General features: G+C 38.2%; 2 protein-coding genes across 2 annotated transcripts; both read left to right on the top strand.

The window, feature by feature from the left end:
* Positions 1–9,930: 9,930 nt before the first annotated feature.
* On the top strand, positions 9,931–17,378 carry LOC121984550 (internal alternative NAD(P)H-ubiquinone oxidoreductase A2, mitochondrial-like). Its single transcript, XM_042537526.1, has 9 exons — positions 9,931–10,575; positions 11,762–11,984; positions 13,034–13,194; positions 13,363–13,428; positions 13,861–14,024; positions 14,190–14,304; positions 15,496–15,675; positions 15,760–15,926; positions 17,145–17,378. Exons 1-8 carry the CDS (start codon positions 10,132–10,134, stop codon positions 15,910–15,912), a joined length of 1,506 nt encoding a protein of 501 aa, XP_042393460.1. The 5' UTR covers positions 9,931–10,131; the 3' UTR covers positions 15,913–15,926; positions 17,145–17,378.
* A 221-nt stretch (positions 17,379–17,599) lies between these two features.
* Positions 17,600–20,918, top strand: LOC121984551 (ran-binding protein 1 homolog c-like). The gene is made up of 4 exons (XM_042537527.1): positions 17,600–17,835; positions 17,914–18,065; positions 18,149–18,274; positions 20,451–20,918. Exons 1-4 carry the CDS (start codon positions 17,684–17,686, stop codon positions 20,681–20,683), a joined length of 663 nt encoding a protein of 220 aa, XP_042393461.1. The 5' UTR covers positions 17,600–17,683; the 3' UTR covers positions 20,684–20,918.
* The last annotated feature ends 1,445 nt before the right edge of the window (positions 20,919–22,363 follow it).

The raw sequence follows: 22,363 nt of genomic DNA, 5'->3' as shown, positions 1-22,363 counted from the left end.
GGATTTTCCTCCACCTAGGGTTACCACCCCCTATGACCTAGGGTTACCACCCCCTAGGGTTTTCCACCTGCCTAACCGCAGTTAGGACTTTCCTGAGAAACCTCATTCACACATGTTAGATAACAAATAATCTTAACTTTGAATCCCTTATCATTATTAAAACTTGGGTTCGATCGTCGGATACTTCCCGCACCAACAGACTCATATTAAATTATATTTTTATTATAACATGGACAAAAATTATAATTTCCTTATAAAAACAATAAGTCTAAGATTAAATGATTTTTAAAATAAAAAATATGATAACTTTAGTTAAAATCTATTATATATCAAGTAATCTTATCTGAGAACAAAGACGTTTAACTCGTCGATAATGCGCTACTATTATTATTTATTAGGAAGGTGACGTGACTTCCATTTGTGAAGAAAATGAAGATTCATAAAAAATAAGTTAGAGTGATGGTCAGGGAAGTCCCCGTCGAAACCACTCTAAGGCTCAAGTCAGTTCTTTATGAAGAAGAAAGTGGTTGTTGGAAATTAGAATTTTGAAAGTGTCTGCATACCTTTGATCATGAGAGTCGACTACTTTTTATAGGATCGAACATGCATCTCTAGCACGTTCTTCCCGTGTCTCTCGTTTCTCACTGTTGTGGCCATGTTCTCTGAAATAAATGCCCATTACGACCTATTTATATCGGAGTTAATAACTGTGTTTTCTGTTTTCTTGCAATAATGGCTTCATTATTCCTTATCCTCCAAGAATAGTGTAATACTTCGTTACTCTAGTTCTTGATAGTTCGAACCGTTTCAATTTAGTTTGAAGGAACCTGAAACGTACATCAAAAGTAGACAGTCAGTAATCGGTAGTTTGGGGTAACTTGAAGTTGGGAGTTGTGAGATCTCGGGAAAATTTAATTAATAGGGTTATTTGGAAAATAGCCTTATAGAATTTTTCCGGAATTTTTAGAAATTTTCTGGGAATTTTTCTGAGCTTGTACGGAGGGTCTTGAGGGGATCAATCGGCGGCACGGATAAAGCCTGTTTGGGATACCCGTTTAAGTGAGGAAAAGTTTTAATATAAATACTTTTCTTTTCTTATTTATTTTCCCTAAACCTATTGCCGAACCCGAGCTTCTCTTCTTCCCCGTTCCCTTCCTCTGTTCCCTCAGGCCGGATCCTCTGGACCACTTTTGTGGTCCAGAGGATGCTCCCTTACCATGCATTGGTGGGGATGCATAGTCCCCACATGTAAAATAGGTGGGGACCATGCATCCCCACCAATGCATGGTAAGGGAGCCTCCTCTGGACCGCAAAAAGCGGTCCAGAGGATCTCCTCTCCTGTTCCCTCTCTTTGTCTCGCGGACAAATCGAAGCCAAGCCGAGGGACCTTCGTCGAGCGTCGACACCGCCCGAGGAGGAAGCCACCGGAGCTTGCTGGAACACGACGGAAACCAGCGGAGCCGTGCTGTCTTCGGCTGAGGGGAGATTTGTTCGGTGGATTCGGCGGCCGAGTGTCGACGGCGAGGCGGCTAGGGCACGACAGGTGCTCGATCTATGTTGTCCCCAGCGTATCGGCCCTTCATTCCTTCTCCATGAGTCATTCCCGGAGCGATCTGTGTCTTCTCTAGCCGAATAGGACAGCGCCGTTGGATTGAGTCGTGCCATCGCCGATCGCCGGCGTGAAGGGGGCAATTAGGGTTCCATGGGTAAGCAACCGATCCTTCCTCTTTCCTGTTCTTTGATTTGTGCCCTAGCTTCAAGTTTCTTCCTCGATTCTGCTCTCTTCCTCTCTGATTCTTGGCGATCCCAGGTCAGATCTTGGATTTCGTCTTCATTGTTGCTGATTGGGGGTCAGTAGGATCTTCGATACTCTGTTTCACGGATTGGATCGGGTGACATTTTCTAGAGACGATCAATTGAGGTAATGTTGGGAATTATGGAGATTCAAGGATCTTGTTGGATTATTTTTCTGTTGTGATGACCTTACGGTTCTTGATTAAAGGAAGCATTGGGCTGCTGTGGATCAATGATTTAGGTCACGGGATTGATTTCCAGTGAGGTTCTGTGTTCTGTGAAGGTGATCTTGGGTCTCCTCTTCCTCGTTGCTAATTGAGGTCCCGGTTGAAGGTGAGTTCTAGTTGGAATTATGTGTTGCTTGATCAGAGATCACCATTTCATGTTGATATGTGATCTTTACTTGATTCTTTCTTGATCCGGGTGATCCAGCAAGTTGAGTGCTGAGGATTAACAAGCATGGTTGTGAGCTAGAGGCACTGTCTTGTGGATGTAGATTTTGGATTGATCTCGCCGGCAGCATTCAAACCAGCATCATCAGTGGCTTTAGATCAAGAACAGAGGTTTGAATTTGAGGTAAGGTATAGGGTAATTGTTACATGTTGAGGAATTAGGTTTATGTATTGATGAATTAGAGATGAGTTGGATCACATTGATTAGTGGAATTTAGGTTGATACTTGATGTGTAGATTTAGGTATGATTTGGATTACATGATTACTAGATGGTTAGTGATTTTATTTAGATTTAATTGTGTAGAATAAATCTAATGGAATGGTTAGGGTTAGGGTAATTAACCCTAGTCAACCGTTGGATTTATAATCTAATTGGTGATTAGGGATTAGGTAACTAACCCTAATCGACCATTATATTTAAATTGGTAAGTTGTGATTGTGGTGATTAGGGTTTTGCCCTAATTTAGTTTTGGGAATTTTATTTAGCTATTTCATTTGGATTTAGCTAAATAAAATATATATGTTGTTTGACACAGGATTCTGATTCGAGACAGGCGTCTCGACGTTGACTTCGGATTTGGGATTGTACCTTCTATTTGAGGTGGGTACCCTTTGACTTATCTTTTGATAATGTCTTATGATATGTGTAGCTTATATATATTTACTAGTGGTAGATAGTAGATTATTTCTTCCCTGGTCTTAGCTAGTTGATACCTATCACATGCTGTAGGACCGTTGGGCCGGCTAGAAGGGGGGGGGTTGAATAGCCCTGCAGAAATCAAAACACAAACCAACTTTTCTCGAACTCTTAAACTGACACTTGTAAAAATAATCAAAGCAATAAACTAAGATCAGAACAGAAAACGAGGCACTAGGTTTTGACTTGGTTATAACCGGGAAGGTTGTTAATCCAAGAAAGATGATCGCACTAGAATTTCTCCTTCAGGCGGAGAAGCCTCTTACAAAGTTGAAGCGCACAATAGAAGCTAACTACAGAAAGCGTACAAGTGTTTGAAAGAAAAGCGTGAGTTCTGAATTGTTGAAAAGCTTCTGGACCAAGGCTATATTTATAGCCTTGGTCGGGGCGCCTGGAAGGGTTCCGGGCGCCTTGGGGGGATAAATTTTATCCCCCAACGGTTGGATCGAGTCAAAACTCGATCCTGTTGAAAAAGTCGATTCCGGGCGCCCCGGTCGGTTCCGGACGCCCGGAGCCCTAAGGTCAACATAAGTTGACTTTTCGACTCCTGTTCAACTCGTCTCAGTTCGGCTCGTCTTGGTCCGGGTCTGTTCGCTCCGGCTCCGCTAGCTTGGGTGATCTCGGCCTTCCGGAATAGGGCTCACCCGAACCCATCTTCCGGTCTTCTCGAGCGTGCTTCCCTCCGGCTTCTCGTCCCTCGGAATTGCCGCGTGTTCCTTCTCGTCCACCAGGGTACTCATCCGCAGACTTCGTCCCTCGGTCGCACCCCGTGCCGACCTTCGCGCTAGCTGCGTCTCTTGCTCCCCGAGCAATCTTCCGCTCCGGCTTTCGTACCTCGGAACCACCGCGCGCACTTCCTTCTCGTCCGCCGGTGTACTCTTCCGCAGCACCTCGTCCCTCGGACGCACAGCGTGCCGTCCTTCTCGCTAGCTGCGTCTTCCGCTCGAGTACCTGTGCTCCTAAGCTCCTGCACACTTAGACACAAGGTTAGAAACAACGCAGGACCTAACTCAACTTGTTGATCACACCAAAACAACCTTGGGGTTCCAACAATCTCCCCCTTTTTGGTGTGATCAACCCAAGTTAAGATAGGGTAAAATAGACTTTAAATAAAATTAAGTAACTTAACTTAAGTTGCAATTTAAGTACAAAAAGATAGAAAAAAAATTAAATCTATCTACCTCCCCCTAGACTTATACTTTCCCTTCTCCCCCTTTGATCACAAAAAATGGGGTTAAAAAAAAAACAATCTAAGGATTAAAGAAAAAATATTTAAAATAAATTCATGAAAATAATTTTAAGTTTTTGCAAGAATTATTTTGAAAAATATTTCTAACTTAAAAAAATTTATAAGTAATTTGAGCATAAATAATTTCAGAAAATCTTTTAACTTAAGAAGGAATGATTTTTGAGAATTTTTAAGCACATTTTTTTAAAAAAAAAAACAAATGACTAAGTAAAAAAAATTCTAAGTAAATTTCTAAATTGAAATAAAATGTTTTGAATAACCCTTTTTAAAGCACTAATTAATTCTTGTATTAATGCTTTATTAGTAAGTTAATTAAACATTTATTTCAATATTTTGGCTTCCAGGTCGTGGCGAGGCACTAGGCCTTCTTGGTTATTGGAGCAACAACCACTTCCTTAACAAAACCTCATAAAGAAATTCTTTGTTTAATTTTAATTATAAAATTTAGATTAGGCAAGATTTAGGAACCCAATAAAGGTTCCAGCCTACTGGATTAATTAAAAATTTCTTAGGGACATATTTTCTAGAGATATTCTTAATTTGTCCCGGGTGATATCTATAATACCAATTTAAATTTTTTATTTTTCTAGAATTAGATGAACAAGCATAATTTTTCAAATTATCTACTTGAATTTTCAAATCATTATTTTCAAGTTTCAATTTTTCATTTCCAAATTTGATTTATCTAATTCTTCTAGAGGGCAGGATTTAGCTAAAATTATTTTTAAATTTTTTATTTCTCTTTCTAATTTACAGCAGTCTTTAGTTAATAACTTAACAAATTTATAAAGTTTATCCGGAGGAAGAGAACGTACCTGACTTACCTTGTCGAGTTCGTTGTCCGTATCTCCCCCTGAACTGCTGCTTTCTTCTGACGAAGCTCCCCCTTCATCGATGCTCTCAATGCTCATTTCGGAAGAGGTCGACTCGCAGTCTTCGTCTTGATGACTTGCCATTAGAGCAAGTCCGGAGAATGCCTCAACTTTCGACTCCGACGACGTATCGTCCCACGTCGCCTTTAGGGCTTTTCGCTTCTGGATAGGCTTCTTACCCTTCTCCTTGTCCTTGTTCTTCAGCTTGGGGCAGTTGTCCTTGACATGCCCTTCTTCGTCGCAGTGGTAGCAGCGGATCGTTCTTCTCTTCTTTCCCTGCGGATAGTTAGTAGATCTGGATTTACAAAGGTTCTTGAATCTTCTTACCATCATTACCATTTCCTCATCGTCGAGAGAGGATTCAGATTCTGGTTCGTCTCTCGAGGCTTTGAGGGCGACATTATTTTTAGGCTCCTTCATTCCTGCACATCTTGACTCATGCACTTCAAATGTTGAAAAGAATTCTTCTAATGAAGTCTTTTCTAAATCTTTAGAAATGTAAAATGCATCTACTAGTGATGCCCATTTTGAATTTCTAGGGAAGGAATTTAAAGCGTACCTGAGCGAATCTCGGTTACTTACCTCTTCTTTGAGATTCGTGAGTCTGGTGATGATTTCTTTTATTCTAGAGTGCAGATGTACGACTGTCTTCCCAAGTCGCAGTGGTGAGTGATTCTGACGATCTCGTCTAGCGAGCTTACGTACCTTCATGCAGCTCGAGGAACTTCTCCCAAAGTTTCTTTGCGGAGTTATATTTACCGATCCTGTTGACTTCTTGAGGCGGAAGGACACTTAGCAGATGGTACTCTGCTTTACCGTTCGCCACGAAGTCGGCCTGCTCCTTTTTTATCCATTTATCTATTTCCTTGTCCTCTGGAGCTTCAAAGCCAAATTTCATTGTTAAAAATAATTCAATATCTGTAGTAAGAAATACCTGCATCAGTTTTTTCCAGGTAGCGAAGTCCCCTTCATATTTCGGCGGGTGGATGCTTGGTCCGGCCATCGCGTTGCTTCGTTCGGCGGTTAGTCCTCCTGAAGCGTCTCGGCTCTGATACCACTTGTAGGACCGTTGGGCCGGCTAGAAGGGGGGGGGTTGAATAGCCCTGCAGAAATCAAAACACAAACCAACCTTTCTCAAACTCTTAAACTGACACTTGTAAAAATAATCAAAGCAATAAACTAAGATCAGAACAGAAAACTAGGCACCAGGTTTTGACTTGGTTACAACCGGGAAGGTTGTTAATCCAAGAAAGATGATCGCACTAGAATTTCTCCTTCAGGCGGAGAAGCCTCTTACAAAGTTGAAGCGCACAATAGAAGCTAACTACAGAAAGCGTACAAGTGTTTGAAAGAAAAGCGTGAGTTCTGAATTGTTGAAAAGCTTCTGGACCAAGGCTATATTTATAGCCTTGGTCGGGGCGCCTGGAAGGGTTCCGGGCGCCCTGGGGGGGATAAATTTTATCCCCCAACGGTTGGATCGAGTCAAAACTCGATCCTGTTGAAAAAGTCGATTCCGGACGCCCGGAAGAGTTCCGGGCGCCCCGGTCGGTTCCGGGCGCCCGGAGCCCTAAGGTCAACATAAGTTGACTTTTCGACTCCGGTTCAACTCGTCTCAGTTCGGCTCGTCTTGGTCCGGGTCTGTTCGCTCCGGCTCCGCTAGCTTGGGTGATCTCGGCCTTCCGGAATAGGGCTCACCCGAACCCATCTTCTGGTCTTCTCGAGCGTGCTTCCCTCCGGCTTCTCGTCCCTCGGAATTGCCGCGTGTTCCTTCTCGTCCACCAGGGTACTCATCCGCAGACTTCGTCCCTCGGTCGCACCCCGTGCCGACCTTCGCGCTAGCTGCGTCTCTTGCTCCCCGAGCAATCTTCCGCTCCGGCTTTCGTACCTCGGAACCACCGAGCGCACTTCCTTCTCGTCCGCCGGTGTACTCTTCCGCAGCACCTCGTCCCTCAGACGCACAGCGTGCCGTCCTTCTCACTAGCTGCGTCTTCCGCTCGAGTACCTGTGCTCCTAAGCTCCTGCACACTTAGACACAAGGTTAGAAACAACGCAAGACCTAACTCAACTTGTTAATCATACCAAAACAACCATGGGGTTCCAACACATGCTTCATCTGCTAGTTGCTTTACTTCAGGATTGGATATTATATCTCTTGCCATGCGTATATATGTTCATAGAGATGCATATCTATAGTGCTCTACTCTACTGGATTAGTTGCTTTACATGTGTGATACATGCTCTTGGATTCATGATACTTACATCATTGTTATATGTGATGTCTTTGGATTTATGCTGTTTATTATCATCGTTATATATGTGTTTGTCTGTTTGGCATCTACACATATGGAGGATATGTTCAGGTATGACATATTGTAGCCGCATGCACCATATCGCATGATTGCATGCTGGGCGATTGACGACTCCATTATTGTTGAGCTCGTCGGCCGGCTACATTGACTTGCGCACCACGTGACCACTGCATGGGTAGTGGCACAACACACAGGGTGTGTAGGTTGCCCGGTGGTGCTCCGCTGGAGGCTCCACTCATGGGTAGTGTGATAGGCAGCGTGGTAGCACACCGGGGTCCCTCCCCGTCATTGTGTACCGGGAGATGAGAGCATTGCGCTCCCTCCTATAGTTGAGGTTGGAGGATAGGTGTACTCCGGTGCATCCCGTCCACTCGGTCACTCTTCAGGGGTAGTGACGGCAGAGTGCACGGTGTCACAGCCCTACCCACGCGGTCTCACCATTGTGTATGAGATGCTGACTGGCGTCAGGGGTGACCATGTCATATTGCATCATATGCACAAATTGCATTTATTGTGATTGTTACATATTGGATGGTGCACTTGGGTGACTGCATATGATTGACATGCATACAGGATACATGTGTATTTGCTCTGACTATCTTTATCTGTGTATGTCTACAGTCATTCGCCCAAGCCTCGCAGGTGAGTACAGTTTATTTCAGTTATGCATCTTCTTATTATTCTTGCTATAGACTGTACTTTATGCCTATTGTTGGTTATTATAGTTTATTTCAGCTATGCATATCTGTTATACTGTTAGGAGACTGTACCGTACATTGTACTGTTAGGAAACTGTACTATAGATCCTATGGTTTAGGAGACTGTACCTTAGGATATTGCTAGTAGTTATATGTTGCTGTACATATCTATTGGATTACCTGCTGAGTTCTTTGAACTCACCCCGTTGTTACTACTTTTCAGGTTGAGGCCGTCAGGAGAGATTCCAGTCGCTAGCCCCTTGGTCGCGAGGATTTCTAGATATCGTTTTTTGTATTCGCTTTTATACGTATACTTGTGATGTGAGTTTGTATTGTGGACTTTATGACGCACATTGGGTTTACTACTTTTGTTTTCCGCTGCGAATATTTCATTACTTCGTGGATTTCGTTTCTTCGTTGTAGTGGAGTAGGATGTGTACGTATATCTTCGTTAATTTCTATATCATCTTTTCTTTATATAACTGCGTGGATTGTTCATATTATATCTGTGTAGAAATGTTGAATATAACTGCGTGGATTGTTTACTATTTGTGTGTATTGTTCCGGCCGAGTGTGGCCGAGGTAGAGATATATATATACTGAGATTCATATTGTCCGCCGTACAGGGGAGATGCTGCCGAAATTTCTTCTGACAGAGACTACATGGGGCGTGACAAGAGTAGCTAGGAGTCGGCCACTAAGCGTAGCCGAGAGTAGTAGTTGGGACTCAATCACTGAGCATAGTCAGGAGTCGAGAGTAGCTGGGAATCAGCCACATAATTAGGAGTCAGAAATTGGGAGTAACTGAGAGTCAGACACCGAGTATAGACAGGAGTCAGGAGTAGCTGGGAGTCGGCGATCGAGCATAGCCGGAAGTTAAGAGTCGAGAGTAGATGAGAGTCAGTTACTTAGTATAGTCGGGAGTCAAGAGTAACTAAGAGCTGACTATCGAGCGTAGCTTAGAGTCAACCTTGATTAATCCCGTATATTATTCTGATTTAATTATTGACCCTTTTAATCGTGGGATATCTGACAAATACCCCTGCATCCCCCACTTTTGTTAAAAATGGTAGATGATTATTTTTATTTAAATAAATACACTTTAAAAACATCATTAAAGTGAAGTTGAAAGAGTAAGAAATGGACACAGGCTAATATTAGTATATTATTTATTTTAAATAAAAATATTAAATTCTATATAAATATGATTTTAATTTATCTAATAAAATTAAAAAAAATATTAATAATTTTCTTGAATATTTTAAAAATGATCAAAACACTAAAAATTAGTGGGATAATAATTTTAGTGAAAATGTTATATAGCCATATAACACTTTTAAGCAAAATTACTGCATGATGATACACTATATATTATATAATTATTTGTCATCAAAATTATAAAAAAAATTTACATTTTGCTTTTTTAAAAATAAAATATTTTCCATCTAAATTTTTAAAAAGTGTACCATTTTGACCCTATTAATTATGATATTTTTTAAAAAAAAATTGTATAGTTTTATAAAAATTATATCTTTTAATAGTTCTCATAGATTACAAATCTTGCAGCCGTTTCTTGAAAAATTATAGTTTATTTTTATTTTTTATTTTAAGAAAATTGTTACACATACCTAAACATATAAATGTTATTACTGAACTCCATAAAAAAATTATGATTTTTTATTTATGACAGTATGTTTTTTTTTGGGTCAAACTTGCCGACAATGATGATATCCTTCTAGATAATTATATATAATATTTATAAATTAATTAACTTTTATAATTATATCAGAATAAAAAATATTTTTGTATTTTTAGAATTATTTAAACTTCAAAACCATTTTTCCTGTACATATTTTCACTTTCAGTTTTAGCTTTCATACCTATTTTCAAGCGTCAGATCGTCTCGCCGCTTCGGTTCCTCCGGTGTCTGGCTGGTAGAGTGGTAGTGCTACATCCCCGCCACCTTGCGGCGAAGGTGGTGCCACCGCCGCCGCCCCCTCCCTCGCCTCCTTTCAAATCAAATCCGATCTTCTCCGTCCCCAATTTGATACGCTCGCTAATGGCTTGGCTTCGATCTCTCTCTCGCCTATCCCGCTTCACTTCATCTTTCTCCTCTGGGATTCCGCCCGATCGATCCCCTTCCTCCTTCTCCGCCACCACTAGGTTTTCCGGATTCTGCTCCGGTGCTTCCACCTCGAACGGCTATGCTGGCCTTGGTCCTACGAGGCCCGGGCTGGACAAGCCGAGGTTGGTGGTGCTCGGAACCGGGTGGGCCGGATGCCGGTTGATGAAGGGCGTTGATGCCCGCCTCTACGACATCGTTTGTGTCTCCCCAAGGAACCACATGGTCTTTACCCCGCTTCTCGCCTCAACTTGCGTCGGCACGCTCGAGTTCCGCTCCGTCGCTGAGCCCATCGGCCGCATCCAGCCCGCGATCTCAACAGCCCCGGGTTCGTACTTCTTCCTTGCTCGCTGCACGGCTGTTGATCCTCATGCGCACACGGTGTGTTTCCCTTCTCTTGCTGATGTGAGCTTGTAATGCTAATCGAAGATTGTAGATCTTTGTTTGGTGGGAATGTTAACAATATGAACCGGGAAATAACCCATCTGCTTATTAAAACGATACTTTGCAAGAAACCTGAAGATGATTTTTTTTTTTTTTTTTGAGTTTTTGTTAGTGGAATTGTTTTAATGCAACAATTAGATGCTTGATAATTTTCAGTTCAGAAAACTGTCGACATTCAAAGAATTGTCTTTTTTTTTTTTTTTTTTTTTTGACATCTTGAATAATGATTACTACTACTACTGATAGGCTGAGAAGAATGGTGAGTTAGAAATGAATATACAGAAAAGATAAAAAGGAAAGAGAATTTCTTCATTTTGTAGAAAAGAAAATTGGAAGAAGTACAAAGTAAAATCAGAGGAAGACAATTATGATGACAGTGGAAAGGCTCATAACTCCTTTAAGCATGAATATTAGGAACTTTGGTGCAGATTAGATGATTTTTCATCTGATTTAGACGAATTTGTTATGATAGAGAAGTGGACAAAATTATTCGCTTTCCTATTACCCTTTGCTTCCAAAAAATGATGAAAGTTTAATTTTTTTTTTCTTTTATTCTCCGGATTTTTTTCTCTTCCTCTTTTCTCTTCTAGGAAATGCAACCTTCGAGATCATTTTGGAATTTTTTGCTAGTATATGTTGCTTTTCCAAGGAAGGTAACTCAGATAAATCAGGGAAACATGAGCACCAATTGGAGTGTAGGTGGTAGAAAATAATATACTATACGAGAGTTTTTCATGATTCAATATGTTTTTTTTTGTGCATTGTTTAAAATGAAGCAAAAGGCAAATTTCTCTTTCTATATTTTTTTGGTTGGAATTGTTCTTTGGTTTTTGAGTGCAACAGATAATAATCATACTCACAGGGATAAACACTAAAAGGAAAAGGGATGAAAGAAGATTTAAATTTTAACCTTTTTGGGTTTTGTTCCTTTTAAGTTATTTACTAAGCCTTTTACCGTTAACATATTAGATGGAAATAATTGTATATGTTCTAATTCAACTCTTGGCATACCATAGATACCTTTTCCATGAAAGATTAGGACACTGACAAATAGTGTTTTATACAGGAAGGTAATAATACCAAAAAAATACTAAGCTGTCATTTTCTCTTTGGCATTCATAAGGTACACTGTGAGGTTGTCATGGATCAAGAAGGTTTAGAAAATGCTAAAGAACCATGGAAGTTTAAGTTATCATATGACAAATTGATTATTGCGGCTGGAGCAGAGGCCTCAACTTTTGGTATACATGGTGTAAAAGAGCATGCAATCTTCCTGCGGGAAGTTCATCATGCCCAAGAGATTCGTAGAAGACTTCTCCTCAATTTAATGCTCTCTGATGTACCTGGTATGTTAATTATAGATTTGTAGCAATCAATCCCTTAAAATCTTAAAATGTTTCTGATGTTGCTTTTCCTAGTCTAAAAACAAAGATGTACAAATGTCAAACATCTCTATTGAAATTTATAGGCCATGACACAGAACTTGCAATTTTGAATTTGTGTACAGAAAAAGAAAAATGCCCTTTATCGTGAAAAACAATAGCATGATAACAGTCTATTAAATGAAGTGGCATATGCCTTGGAGAAGTGAATTGCCACTTGCAACTTTTCTAGGCACGCATAGTCAATAAGACCTTCCACCAATTGTTTCTTGAGCAGTTAGACATCCAGACAAAATCCATGTGTCAAGGGATCAATCCCCCTGATTTGGACCCCTCAAAAAAAAATAAAATAAAAGACGTGATGACGGTTTAAATAGCAAGAACCCCTCTAAAATAGTGGGTTTCTTGCTTCTTAGCAAAGGTAGGTGGTTATGACTGGATAAGTGGGATGATACCTTCAGGAAACAGCTTCTCACGTATATACACTTGATAAATGCATGCACAATCAATTTTGCAATAAAACCATCAATAGTTTCATCATGTCAAAATAATTTTGGAATTTTACCACTGGTAATCCATAACACATTGTTTTTCTAGATCAGCAAGAGAACATATTTTAGATTCTAGAGCATGAACATCTGAAGATGCACTTGATAATTTTTCATTAAAAAAAAGAAGTAAATAACCCAAATTGTTAAGAATAGACTTGCTTTTGTAATTGCTTCTTTCCATTTTCTTTGATTACCTTAATTGTACATGGGTGATAAGATATATATTTTCATTGCTGCAAATAAGGCAGGCTTCATGTAGCGGGAATGTATATATAATGTTGATTGAATTATTGAAATACTCTTGAAGCTTGCTTCATACAGATTTTAAGATTATTTATTATCTTAGCATACTCTCGTCTCCTTCAGTCTAGAAACTATTTCTTAATAAGTTCTGTGTAATTTTTTTCCCAGCACCTGAAAGTTTCCATAGTCATCTTTAATATATCAGACATTTTATAACAGGCATATCAGAGGATGAAAAAAAGAGACTATTGCACTGTGTTGTAATTGGAGGAGGCCCTACAGGTGTTGAGTTCAGTGGTGAACTAAGTGATTTCATCATTAAAGATGTCCATGAACGCTATTCACATGTTAAAGACTACATCCATGTTACCCTGATTGAGGTATCTTTCCGCTTTTATCAGCTTTCTCATTTCTGATTTAGATTGTTGGGTATCCAAGTGCTTGATTGGTGTTGTTCCTGGAAGAGAACATACCACCATAAAAAGTGGAAGACCACACAGTTTACTATCTAATATTTGGATTTTTTTTTTTTCTTTTGGTGGTGTTAGGCTAATGAGATATTGTCATCATTTGATGTTCGGCTCCGACAATATGCCACGAAGCAGTTAACTAAGGTGACTAAAAGCTCAATTATGATTCCTATTTTTTGTTAAGTTGTTTGCCTCGTCCATTTGTTGTAGACCAGAGGCCATCCTATGCATCCTTAAGTACAAACAAATTATTCAGGAAAGCATCACCTTTTGTAAGAGTTACTGATAATTTTTCTAAACATCTCGTTTTAATTGTGCTTGTAACCATGCTTGACATTATTGTGTTACTTGCATATCCTTTTATGCCCTTCTTTTGAGGTAGCTAACCTGTTATCACAAATTTTTATACGTATAAGTTGAAGGTTCAGGTCTTGTGATTCCACAGACAACATTTTTTAGCGATGTTGTGCTCTACTATTTGTCCCATGTTTAACATTATTCATAATTTCAGTTCTCTGGAACTCACAGAAGGTCATCATTTTTAGTGATTTGACTATGTATTGTACATCTTCTCAGTCAGGAGTTCGCCTTATGCGTGGGATTGTAAAAGATGTTCGACCTGAAAAAGTTATTCTTAATGATGGAACAGAAGTTCCATATGGGCTTCTTGTATGGTCTACTGGTGTTGGCCCTTCTTCATTCATTCAATCTTTAGAGCTCCCAAAGTCCCCTGGGGGAAGGTAGTCTTTTTCCTATCCAAATCTTGGTTTTTTGAAGATCATCAAGCAATAGTTGAATTTAATTCCATGCTGCGAATACTGGACATTTGAACTATGCACCTGCAACTTTTCTGGCTTTGTTCAGAGGTGAAACTTACATGGGTCAGCTAATTTAATATTTTCCAGGATTGGCGTTGATGACTGGTTACGTGTTCCTTCTGTACAGGATGTGTTTGCCATAGGTGACTGTAGTGGGTTCCTTGAAAATACAGGAAAACCAACACTACCAGCCTTGGCACAGGTTAGAAGCTTCTGCACTACTTTCCCTTGTGCTGTTCATGTCTTTCTGATGTTTGGCTCTGCTTCTAGTGTGCAAGTCACAGCTGCTATTAAGGACATAAAACTGTATTTAGAATCAGATATTTTGTTATTAGTATTATGAATTTATTTGGTGTGATGAATGAAACCAAACTTCATTGCAAGTCATAATAAGTTTGTTAATATAACAAGATCTTTTTGGAGAAAGGTTGATATGACTAGGGATGTAAACGAGCCGAACCGAGCCAAACAGTATTAGGCTCGAGCTCGGCTCGTTTAAATTATATTCGGGCTCGAGCTCGGCTCGAGCTTGAATCGAACTTTTATTACAAGGCTTGAGCTCGGCTCGTTTTGAAATTATCAAGCTTGCGAACAGTTCGAGCTCGGCTCGTTATTAGTTCGATTATCATAGTTAACGAGCCTAATTCGTTAAACGAGATCGGGCTCGTTTTCGGGCTCATTTTAGAACTCATTTTTTTGGCTCGTTTTAAGGTTCGTTTTAGAACTCATTTTTTGACTCGTTTTAGAGCTCGTTTTTTTGGCTCGATTTAAGGCTCGTTTTAAGGCTCGTTTTTTTGGCTCGTGAGCCTACAAACGAACATGTTCGCGAGCTCACGAGCCGAATATCCTTAAGCTCGAGCTCGGCTCGATAAAACTGTCGAGCTCAAAATCGAGCTCGAGCTTGGCTCGATAAGATAAACGAACGAACTCGAACGAGCTTTTTATCGAACCGAGCTCCGAATAACTCGCGAACCGTTTGGTTCATTTACATCCCTAGATATAACAATTAATCATGTGGAATCCAATGCCATTATTAGTACAGATAATACCGCTTGATTTTGGCCTCTTCAACGAGTAACTGGCATGTTTTCTCAATATTGGTAAAGCAATTGTAAAGGCATTCATTTATATTTTACTTAATTAATGTTTAAAACAATGACCTGGTATGCCATATTGTAGCATATGAGCAATGTTATTTGTTGATATAAGTAAATAAAGTGTATACTTATTAACTTTTATCCTATCTACTTTTGAAGCCTAAATGTCCTAAGCCATCACATTTATAATGTTAATTAAGTTCTTTTCATATTTCTTGTATATTTTACAAGTTTTTTTTTTTAAGTTTTATTTATGTGTTACATGAGATAACACATACAATAACATATGGAAACAGGTAGCTGAAAGGCAGGGAAAATATCTAGCTAGCTTGTTGAACCAAATTGCTAAAGCTGGTGGAGGCTATGCAAATGCTGCAGCTAATATACAATTAGGTGATCCTTTCGTCTATAGGCATCTAGGAAGCATGGCAACTGTTGGAAGATACAAAGCTCTTGTAGATCTCAGGCAAAGCAAGGTAGCTCCCAACTTATCCTGCTGCTTACTATTATCTCAATTGTCACTTGTCATGAAATTTTAAACCATTGCATAACTGCCTCAGGAGGCTAAGGGACTTTCTCTTACGGGATTTATTAGCTGGTTCATCTGGCGATCGGCATATTTGACTCGTGTAATAAGTTGGAGGAATAGATTCTATGTTGCAATAAACTGGCTTACTACTTTCGTGTTTGGTCGTGATATAAGTCGCATCTGAAGTGAATAATCCAGGTACCACATTAATGTTTGCAATGCATTCTGTTCATACATTCTGTCCAGATACACCCCTTTCTTTGTTTGGTTCAAAGGACAATAAAAAGATATCAACATATCAACGGTGAATTATGCATTACAAAGAAATGTAGTCATAGTAAATCGAGTAGGAGATAAAGGATTTTTTCCCCTTCAGTAGTTGGATCGGTGGTTTCTTGTGGATGTGATGATTTGTAGCAGGGAAATAGTTTGAACTGTTATATTTACCTAGACGGCTACTCAACTAAAAACGTCAAGGATCATCTTTTTTGCTATCATATATTCATTATACATTCACTGCTTGTTAGTAGTGGTGTAGACTTTGCGTAGAAGTTAATCGAGGACAAGTATATTTTGGTGGTGATGATATATATTTGTTGCTTGATTAATTTTCTTATGAAGCTGATAACAACTTGCCTTCAGTTTCAGTTTCTAAATGCAGACCTTTAAACTGTTCTTGATTCTACTACTATCTTACAAATTAGAGAGGACTTACCACACTGGTAGCTATTCATTGCATTTAGCGCCTCAGTAAACTTTTGCTAGCTCGATTTCGAAGATATTGCATGAAATAAGCTGATAGCGATGTTCAAGATAATATATGGTTTATCTATCTTGTCTGTTAAATGGAATTGGAATGGGAATGGAATGAAACATGGTGTTTGGTTTGGGGAAATGATGGTGGGTCTCACGGATTCATTCCTCTAAACATAGGAATGGGTGGTATGGGAATCATTCCCATTTCATTATTATTGACAATTATTCCTATTCTTATTCCGTTTCCCTTACCCAAACCAAGCACCCCCTTAGTATGTATAGTTCATTCACATGAAAGTAGCAGCCTTCCATTTAGATTGGAATTTGATTTTCTTTGATTTGATTACAGAAAGAAAGAAAGTTCTTCAATATTTCTTTTAAGTTTTCTTTTGCATTCTTTTGAATTGTTTCTGCTCATTCAAGATGCTTACATAATTCATTTAGCATTGTTTTTGTGATCACCATCATAATTCTTTAATCGAGGCAAGGTGTCTCCCCATCCCACAACGTGAGACAGTTCTCTGTCATAAATATTTCAACATTTTGAAATATTTGTTGATGAAAATAAATGTAATGCGCTGACCATAAATCATCAAAAAATAATTCTTCTTTTTTTAATAAAATGAATAATGATGAATAATATTTTTTTTCCCCTCGCAGGTGCCAAATGCTTCTCCGCGTATCATGGTAGATATAGACCACTCAAAGACAATGGAAAAATAAAATTTATCTTCTTTTAATTCATGCGTTCTTGCTTATTCCTGCTGTGCTGGTTTGTAACGCAGTTACGCAGACAACATGAATAGTTATGTGATTAAATGTATTATTGATGTTAGATATTTAACATACTTTTCATTGGTTTCACTAGAAATATTTTTAGTCAATAGATAAAAATAATAAAGTTATATTTTAAAAATATAATATAAGAAAATATTGTTTTCATCCTTTGAATTGAATATAGCTTTCGCTATCTTCTACCGTCCGTCTACAATTGTGCGAGTCATCACATCATGATCGCTGAATTAAATATTTTAAAAGTCACATACAAGTCCGCATAGAAATCCATGCGACTTTGTTCCTCCAACACTTCCAGGCTCCAGCTATATAAAACCATGCCCTAACACCGTCCTCTTCAGTCTTCAGTTTTCTCATCTGAATCCGGTTTACTTTCTGGTTCCTGCCATTCCGATTCGAATTCCATGGCCAGCACTAACCCCAACCGCGATGACGAGGCAGCGGAGACCGCTGCCGGCGAGGATGAAGATACCGGAGCTCAGATCACCCCCATCGTGGCCCTCTCGGAGGTCACCGTCACCACCGGCGAGGAGGATGAGGACGTCCTGCTCGATCTGTGAGACCTTTCTTCCGTCTAAGCGTTCTCGTACTTTCTTTCTAGATCTCGAGTTCTGATCATCTGGTTTGTCGTCAGGAAGTCGAAGCTTTATCGGTTCGACAAGGAAGGGAACCAGTGGAAAGAGAGGGGCACGGGTAATTTGAAGCTTTTGAAGCACCAGAAGACCAAAAAGGTTCGTTTGGTGATGCGCCAGGCCAAGACACTCAAGATCTGCGCCAACCATCTAGGCGAGTGACCGATTCTTCGTGGGTTTGGTTTTTTCGTCCTTGTGGCGCTGGATCTGTGATTTCCTTTTTCCCTTCTACTTTAGTTCTTCCATCGATGAAGATTCAGGAGCATGCGGGGAATGATAAGTCATGTGTGTGGCATGCTGCGGATTTTGCTGATGGGGAATTGAAGGAGGAGATGTTCTGTATCCGCTTTGGCTCTGTAGAAAGTGAGCACTTTATCTTTTCTCTATCCAGTAGTTATGTGTTTCATACAAGTTGGACTGGGTGATTAAACTTTAACTGGTTGAAGCTATTGAATCTTAATCAAAACACTTCCACTATATCCATACTTGCACATATATATATGATTTACGTAGTTCATCTATCAGCTGCATTTTATTTTGGTAATACGAATAACCCAGGGTTAGTATTAAGCTTTTTTTTAGCTTTTTATGCATTGTTAATGTCAGATACATTTCGTCTAAGAAAAAGTAGCCATTTTCTAGTCTGACTGAGCTTTGTACTGTTGGCTTTAACTTACTAAATTTAGCATCTCAAATTATTTAGCTTAGAGCTCAAGCTTGATTTTTCTTTTTCTAAAAAGAGACAAAAATTGACGCCTTATCGTGAAAAGTGGCTGTAGTTGTCACTTGGCATGAATTTTTAGCATGACACTTACTTAAATTCCTAATGATTTGAAAACTGAATACCTGCCAATTGCTTTAAGTTAATTGACTCGGAACATATATATCACATATATTGCTTGTTTACTACCCTACATGCCTATTTCCTGTTTAATTTTAGGCATGCTTGACTCTATTTACCGACCTTTATGATTTCACAATCCTGGCTACTTTTGAACTTCTTTCCATTGCTAAACCTTATTATTAATCATCACATGCCATGTGCTAATTCAGTGTGCGTATACATAGTCTAGTGTTGCAAATTTTTATCTGCAGCTTCACATAGTTACTTCCTGAGAGCTACTGTTGTTGTACCCTTGTTTACTTGAGTGAGGTAAGAGGTAAGAGTGAAGATAAGTAAGACTGAAGGAAGTAGTTTAATTGTGTGTTTTACATAAGGTCTGGAAGTAGAAGAGAAAGTAGTTTACATTAAGGGAAAATAATGTCACTTGATATTCTATTTTTGTTAGGCTCAAATTTCCTTTTGCTCCAATTTTCCCAAGATGAAATGAAAGAATTTAGATAAGGGTGGGAATCCGATGTAGGTATTGATTGACTTTCTTGCACCTCTTGTCTTCCATTGAATCAAGAGAAATTGAGTTATTCATATGCTTTATTTCTTTCCCTCTTATATCCATCTCTTATTTTTGCCAAGTAAATACACCATAACTGTAAGGAAGAATGTAATTTATTTTTGACTCTCTTTTACTTTTCTGTTTTTTCTCACAATGTTTTAAATTTACCATCTTTTCAAGTAGGTGTTATGTTCTGCTATTTGTTGTAGAAACTTTCTATCAATTAAATTTGAGTGGAAATAAAGAATTGGTTGAAATTAAATTTCTTCCTTCCCTCCTCTTTTCAAGATAAATAAGAGAAATCAATGAATTATTTTCTGCACTCCTGTTTGGTCTACTTCTCTAAGTGCATTCACCATTGGAGTTCTTGTACGCAGAGCGCAAGCCCTTTTTTTTTTTTTTTTTGAAAAAGGATGTGCAGGTGCTAAAATGACACACTCATTTTATTATAATCATCATAGGAACCATGTCTCCGATACATCACCTACACAAAACCTGCATGATTACATTCAGATAAACTTTTGCATGTTTTTCATCTGTTGCTCGTAGGTTGTAACTTTCCCTTGAACACCACACCTCTCATGGTTCATCAGCATCCTTGAATACTAGTGCTAGTTAGTTCTAGGAGGAGGTCTCTGTCTTTTTGCTGAGCCTCTGTAGCTCCAATTCTCCATTAAGTGTTTCCATTCCCTGAGCAAATCAGATAGGCTCAGCAACTCATCCCTGAAATGACACCGCATCTCTTCTTTCAAAGCACAAATAACCACCCATGTATCCCTTTGTCACCAGCTTTGTGTTTGCGTCTTGCCACATTGCAGAATCAGTTCTTCCAGTAATGAGTGGGGAACTTGTTTGTCTCTACCATGTGGACCAACTAATCTAATCATGGTCCAACCCGACTTCTCTAATTCTGCTCTGCAGAAATGACAAATAGCTTCAGACGATAAAATTCCATTTTCAATTAGCATGACTTTTGTGTTTACCCAATTCTTCAAGACAAGCTATACCAGTAAGTGAGCTTTTTTTGGAACCATCGAGGACCATATCATTTTCACGCTTCTTGCACCTGTGTTCTTTCATCGATAAATCTTTTGCTGTTATGCTGCATTCTATTTTGTGATGCATGATGTACTGTTATACTGCAGAGTGTAGGAACTTCATCGAGACAATCGAAAGCATCACTGAATCTCTTCAAAATAGTTCAGCAGAAGAGAGCAAGGAGTCCTCTGAGGCCGCTGAACTCTTGCTTAATTTGAGGGTAGATGATAGTAAAGAAGCAAAGGATGTTCCATCAGCTGCTGATTCAACCAATCCAGAAGATGAGAAATCAGCAACAGAATCCAAAGCCGAGGAACAACCCACCAAATCCAAGGATTGATATTTGATTCTGGTCAATTTGAATTTGTTCAGGTGATACGAAGAAGCGGGTCAGGGCTTGTGTTCTTCTGGTAAGCATATTTGAGTTCAGAAGTCACGTTTGGTCTCGTCATGGACTTTACCGTTTATATTATTGTTGTATGATTTCATTATTCTCTCTTCCATTGCATGTTTACGAAAGAGAAGCGCTCATCTTTCGGTTATTGATGTTTGGAACTTGCTACTGAGCGCTGAAATTTGTTGCTTCTCCCCAATTACATCTTTACTACCTAGAATTATAAATACAAAAATATAAATAGGATAATAAAAAATTAAAATGTTGTAATATAATATATGACTTTTATATATATATGTATATTCTGAAATAGGAAGGAAAAGTTTTGAGAGATTTTTTCTTTAGAATATTTGTTTTAAGTAATTGTTTTTTTTCCTTGAAGCGAAGATGATAATTTTGAACATTTGAGAAATTAAGTCTTCTTTTTGTAGGCAAATTAATCATGGTAAGTCAAGAAATTAAAGTTGTTTGCTAGGAAATTTTCAATGGTCAATGAATTTGCATGCGGATAAACCAATATCTAAATTCTTTATATATATATATATATACTTTAAATGTTAAATTTAAAATATAATATTCTAAAATTTGTTCTCTGTATTTTTAATAATATATTGGTATTTGTTACATTGGTTGCCATATTTAGTATCTGTATTGCTATTGTGTTTTGATTTATCCAGTAGTTATGTTATTGTTAATCATTTGGTATTTTTTTAAGATAATATCAATGAAAGGTAATAATCCAAAATAATTTATATGTATCTCTCAAAACAAATAAACCTGAAAACAAATAAAAAATCTTATTTGTGCTTATTTTTATATTGCTTCAAAACTTTTCCATCACATATATATATAGGTTACTTAAGTAGTTTATAGTGTTCAAAATAAAAAAATTTAAGATTTTATCTCTAAGTTCAGATTTTGTAATTGAGTTATAGTGTTTAAGTTAAAAAAAATAAAAATAAAAATTAGATGTTTATGGGGTATAATAATGTGATTTCTTAATTAGGTTATATTGTTTAAACTAAAAAATTTTAAGATTTTAATTTTAGGATTTAAACTTTTCGATTGAACTATAGTGTTCAAGTTTTTTTAAAAAAAATTAAGCATTTACCAGGTATAATAATATATTTGAAATTTGTATTCAAGGAAATATTTATTATATATATATATATATATTATTTTGTTTTAGCTCCTGATTATGTTAATGAAATTTTAAGGGTTGGGTTATAATATTAAGTATAAAAAATATTCAAATCGAAAAAATATTTGAAGTTTGCATGGAGTGTGCCCGGTAAGGTCTTGGATAATAAAATCTTATATATATATATATATATATATATATATAATATTGTTAATTGCGGATTTGTTTTAAAATTTTTGTTTGGATGTGGTGAAGATATTTAGAGTTTTGCATTTAAGGTTTAGGGTTCAGATTATAGTATTAAGTAAAAAAAAAAGTTTGCACTAAGTGTGCGACATTCGATATATATATATATATATATATAAACAACAAAATTGTATGCTATGAGAACCGTCCACGGTTGTCGCTCACTGTGGATGAGTAGGATAACACAATTATACACACACACAAATCAGAATGATATCCTGTACACCTTTATGTGAACG

The sequence above is a fragment of the Zingiber officinale genome, chromosome 5B (genome assembly GCF_018446385.1).
Source record: "Zingiber officinale cultivar Zhangliang chromosome 5B, Zo_v1.1, whole genome shotgun sequence".
NCBI classification, from domain to species: domain Eukaryota; kingdom Viridiplantae; phylum Streptophyta; class Magnoliopsida; order Zingiberales; family Zingiberaceae; genus Zingiber; species Zingiber officinale.
Note: the sequence above shows the minus strand (reverse complement) of the source record. Positions and strands in the feature narration are given on the sequence as shown.

Coding starts and splice junctions, on each gene's coding strand:
- LOC121984550 (XM_042537526.1), top strand. CDS start 10,132: ATGGCTTGGCTTCGATCTCTCTCTCGCCTATCCCGCTTCACTTCATCT. Junction 11,985..13,033: donor AATGCTCTCTGATGTACCTG/GTATGTTAATTA, acceptor ATTTTATAACAG/GCATATCAGAGGATGAAAAA. Junction 15,676..15,759: donor TAGATCTCAGGCAAAGCAAG/GTAGCTCCCAAC, acceptor TAACTGCCTCAG/GAGGCTAAGGGACTTTCTCT.
- LOC121984551 (XM_042537527.1), top strand. CDS start 17,684: ATGGCCAGCACTAACCCCAACCGCGATGACGAGGCAGCGGAGACCGCT. Junction 18,066..18,148: donor GATCTGCGCCAACCATCTAG/GCGAGTGACCGA, acceptor CTTCTACTTTAG/TTCTTCCATCGATGAAGATT. Junction 18,275..20,450: donor CCGCTTTGGCTCTGTAGAAA/GTGAGCACTTTA, acceptor GTTATACTGCAG/AGTGTAGGAACTTCATCGAG.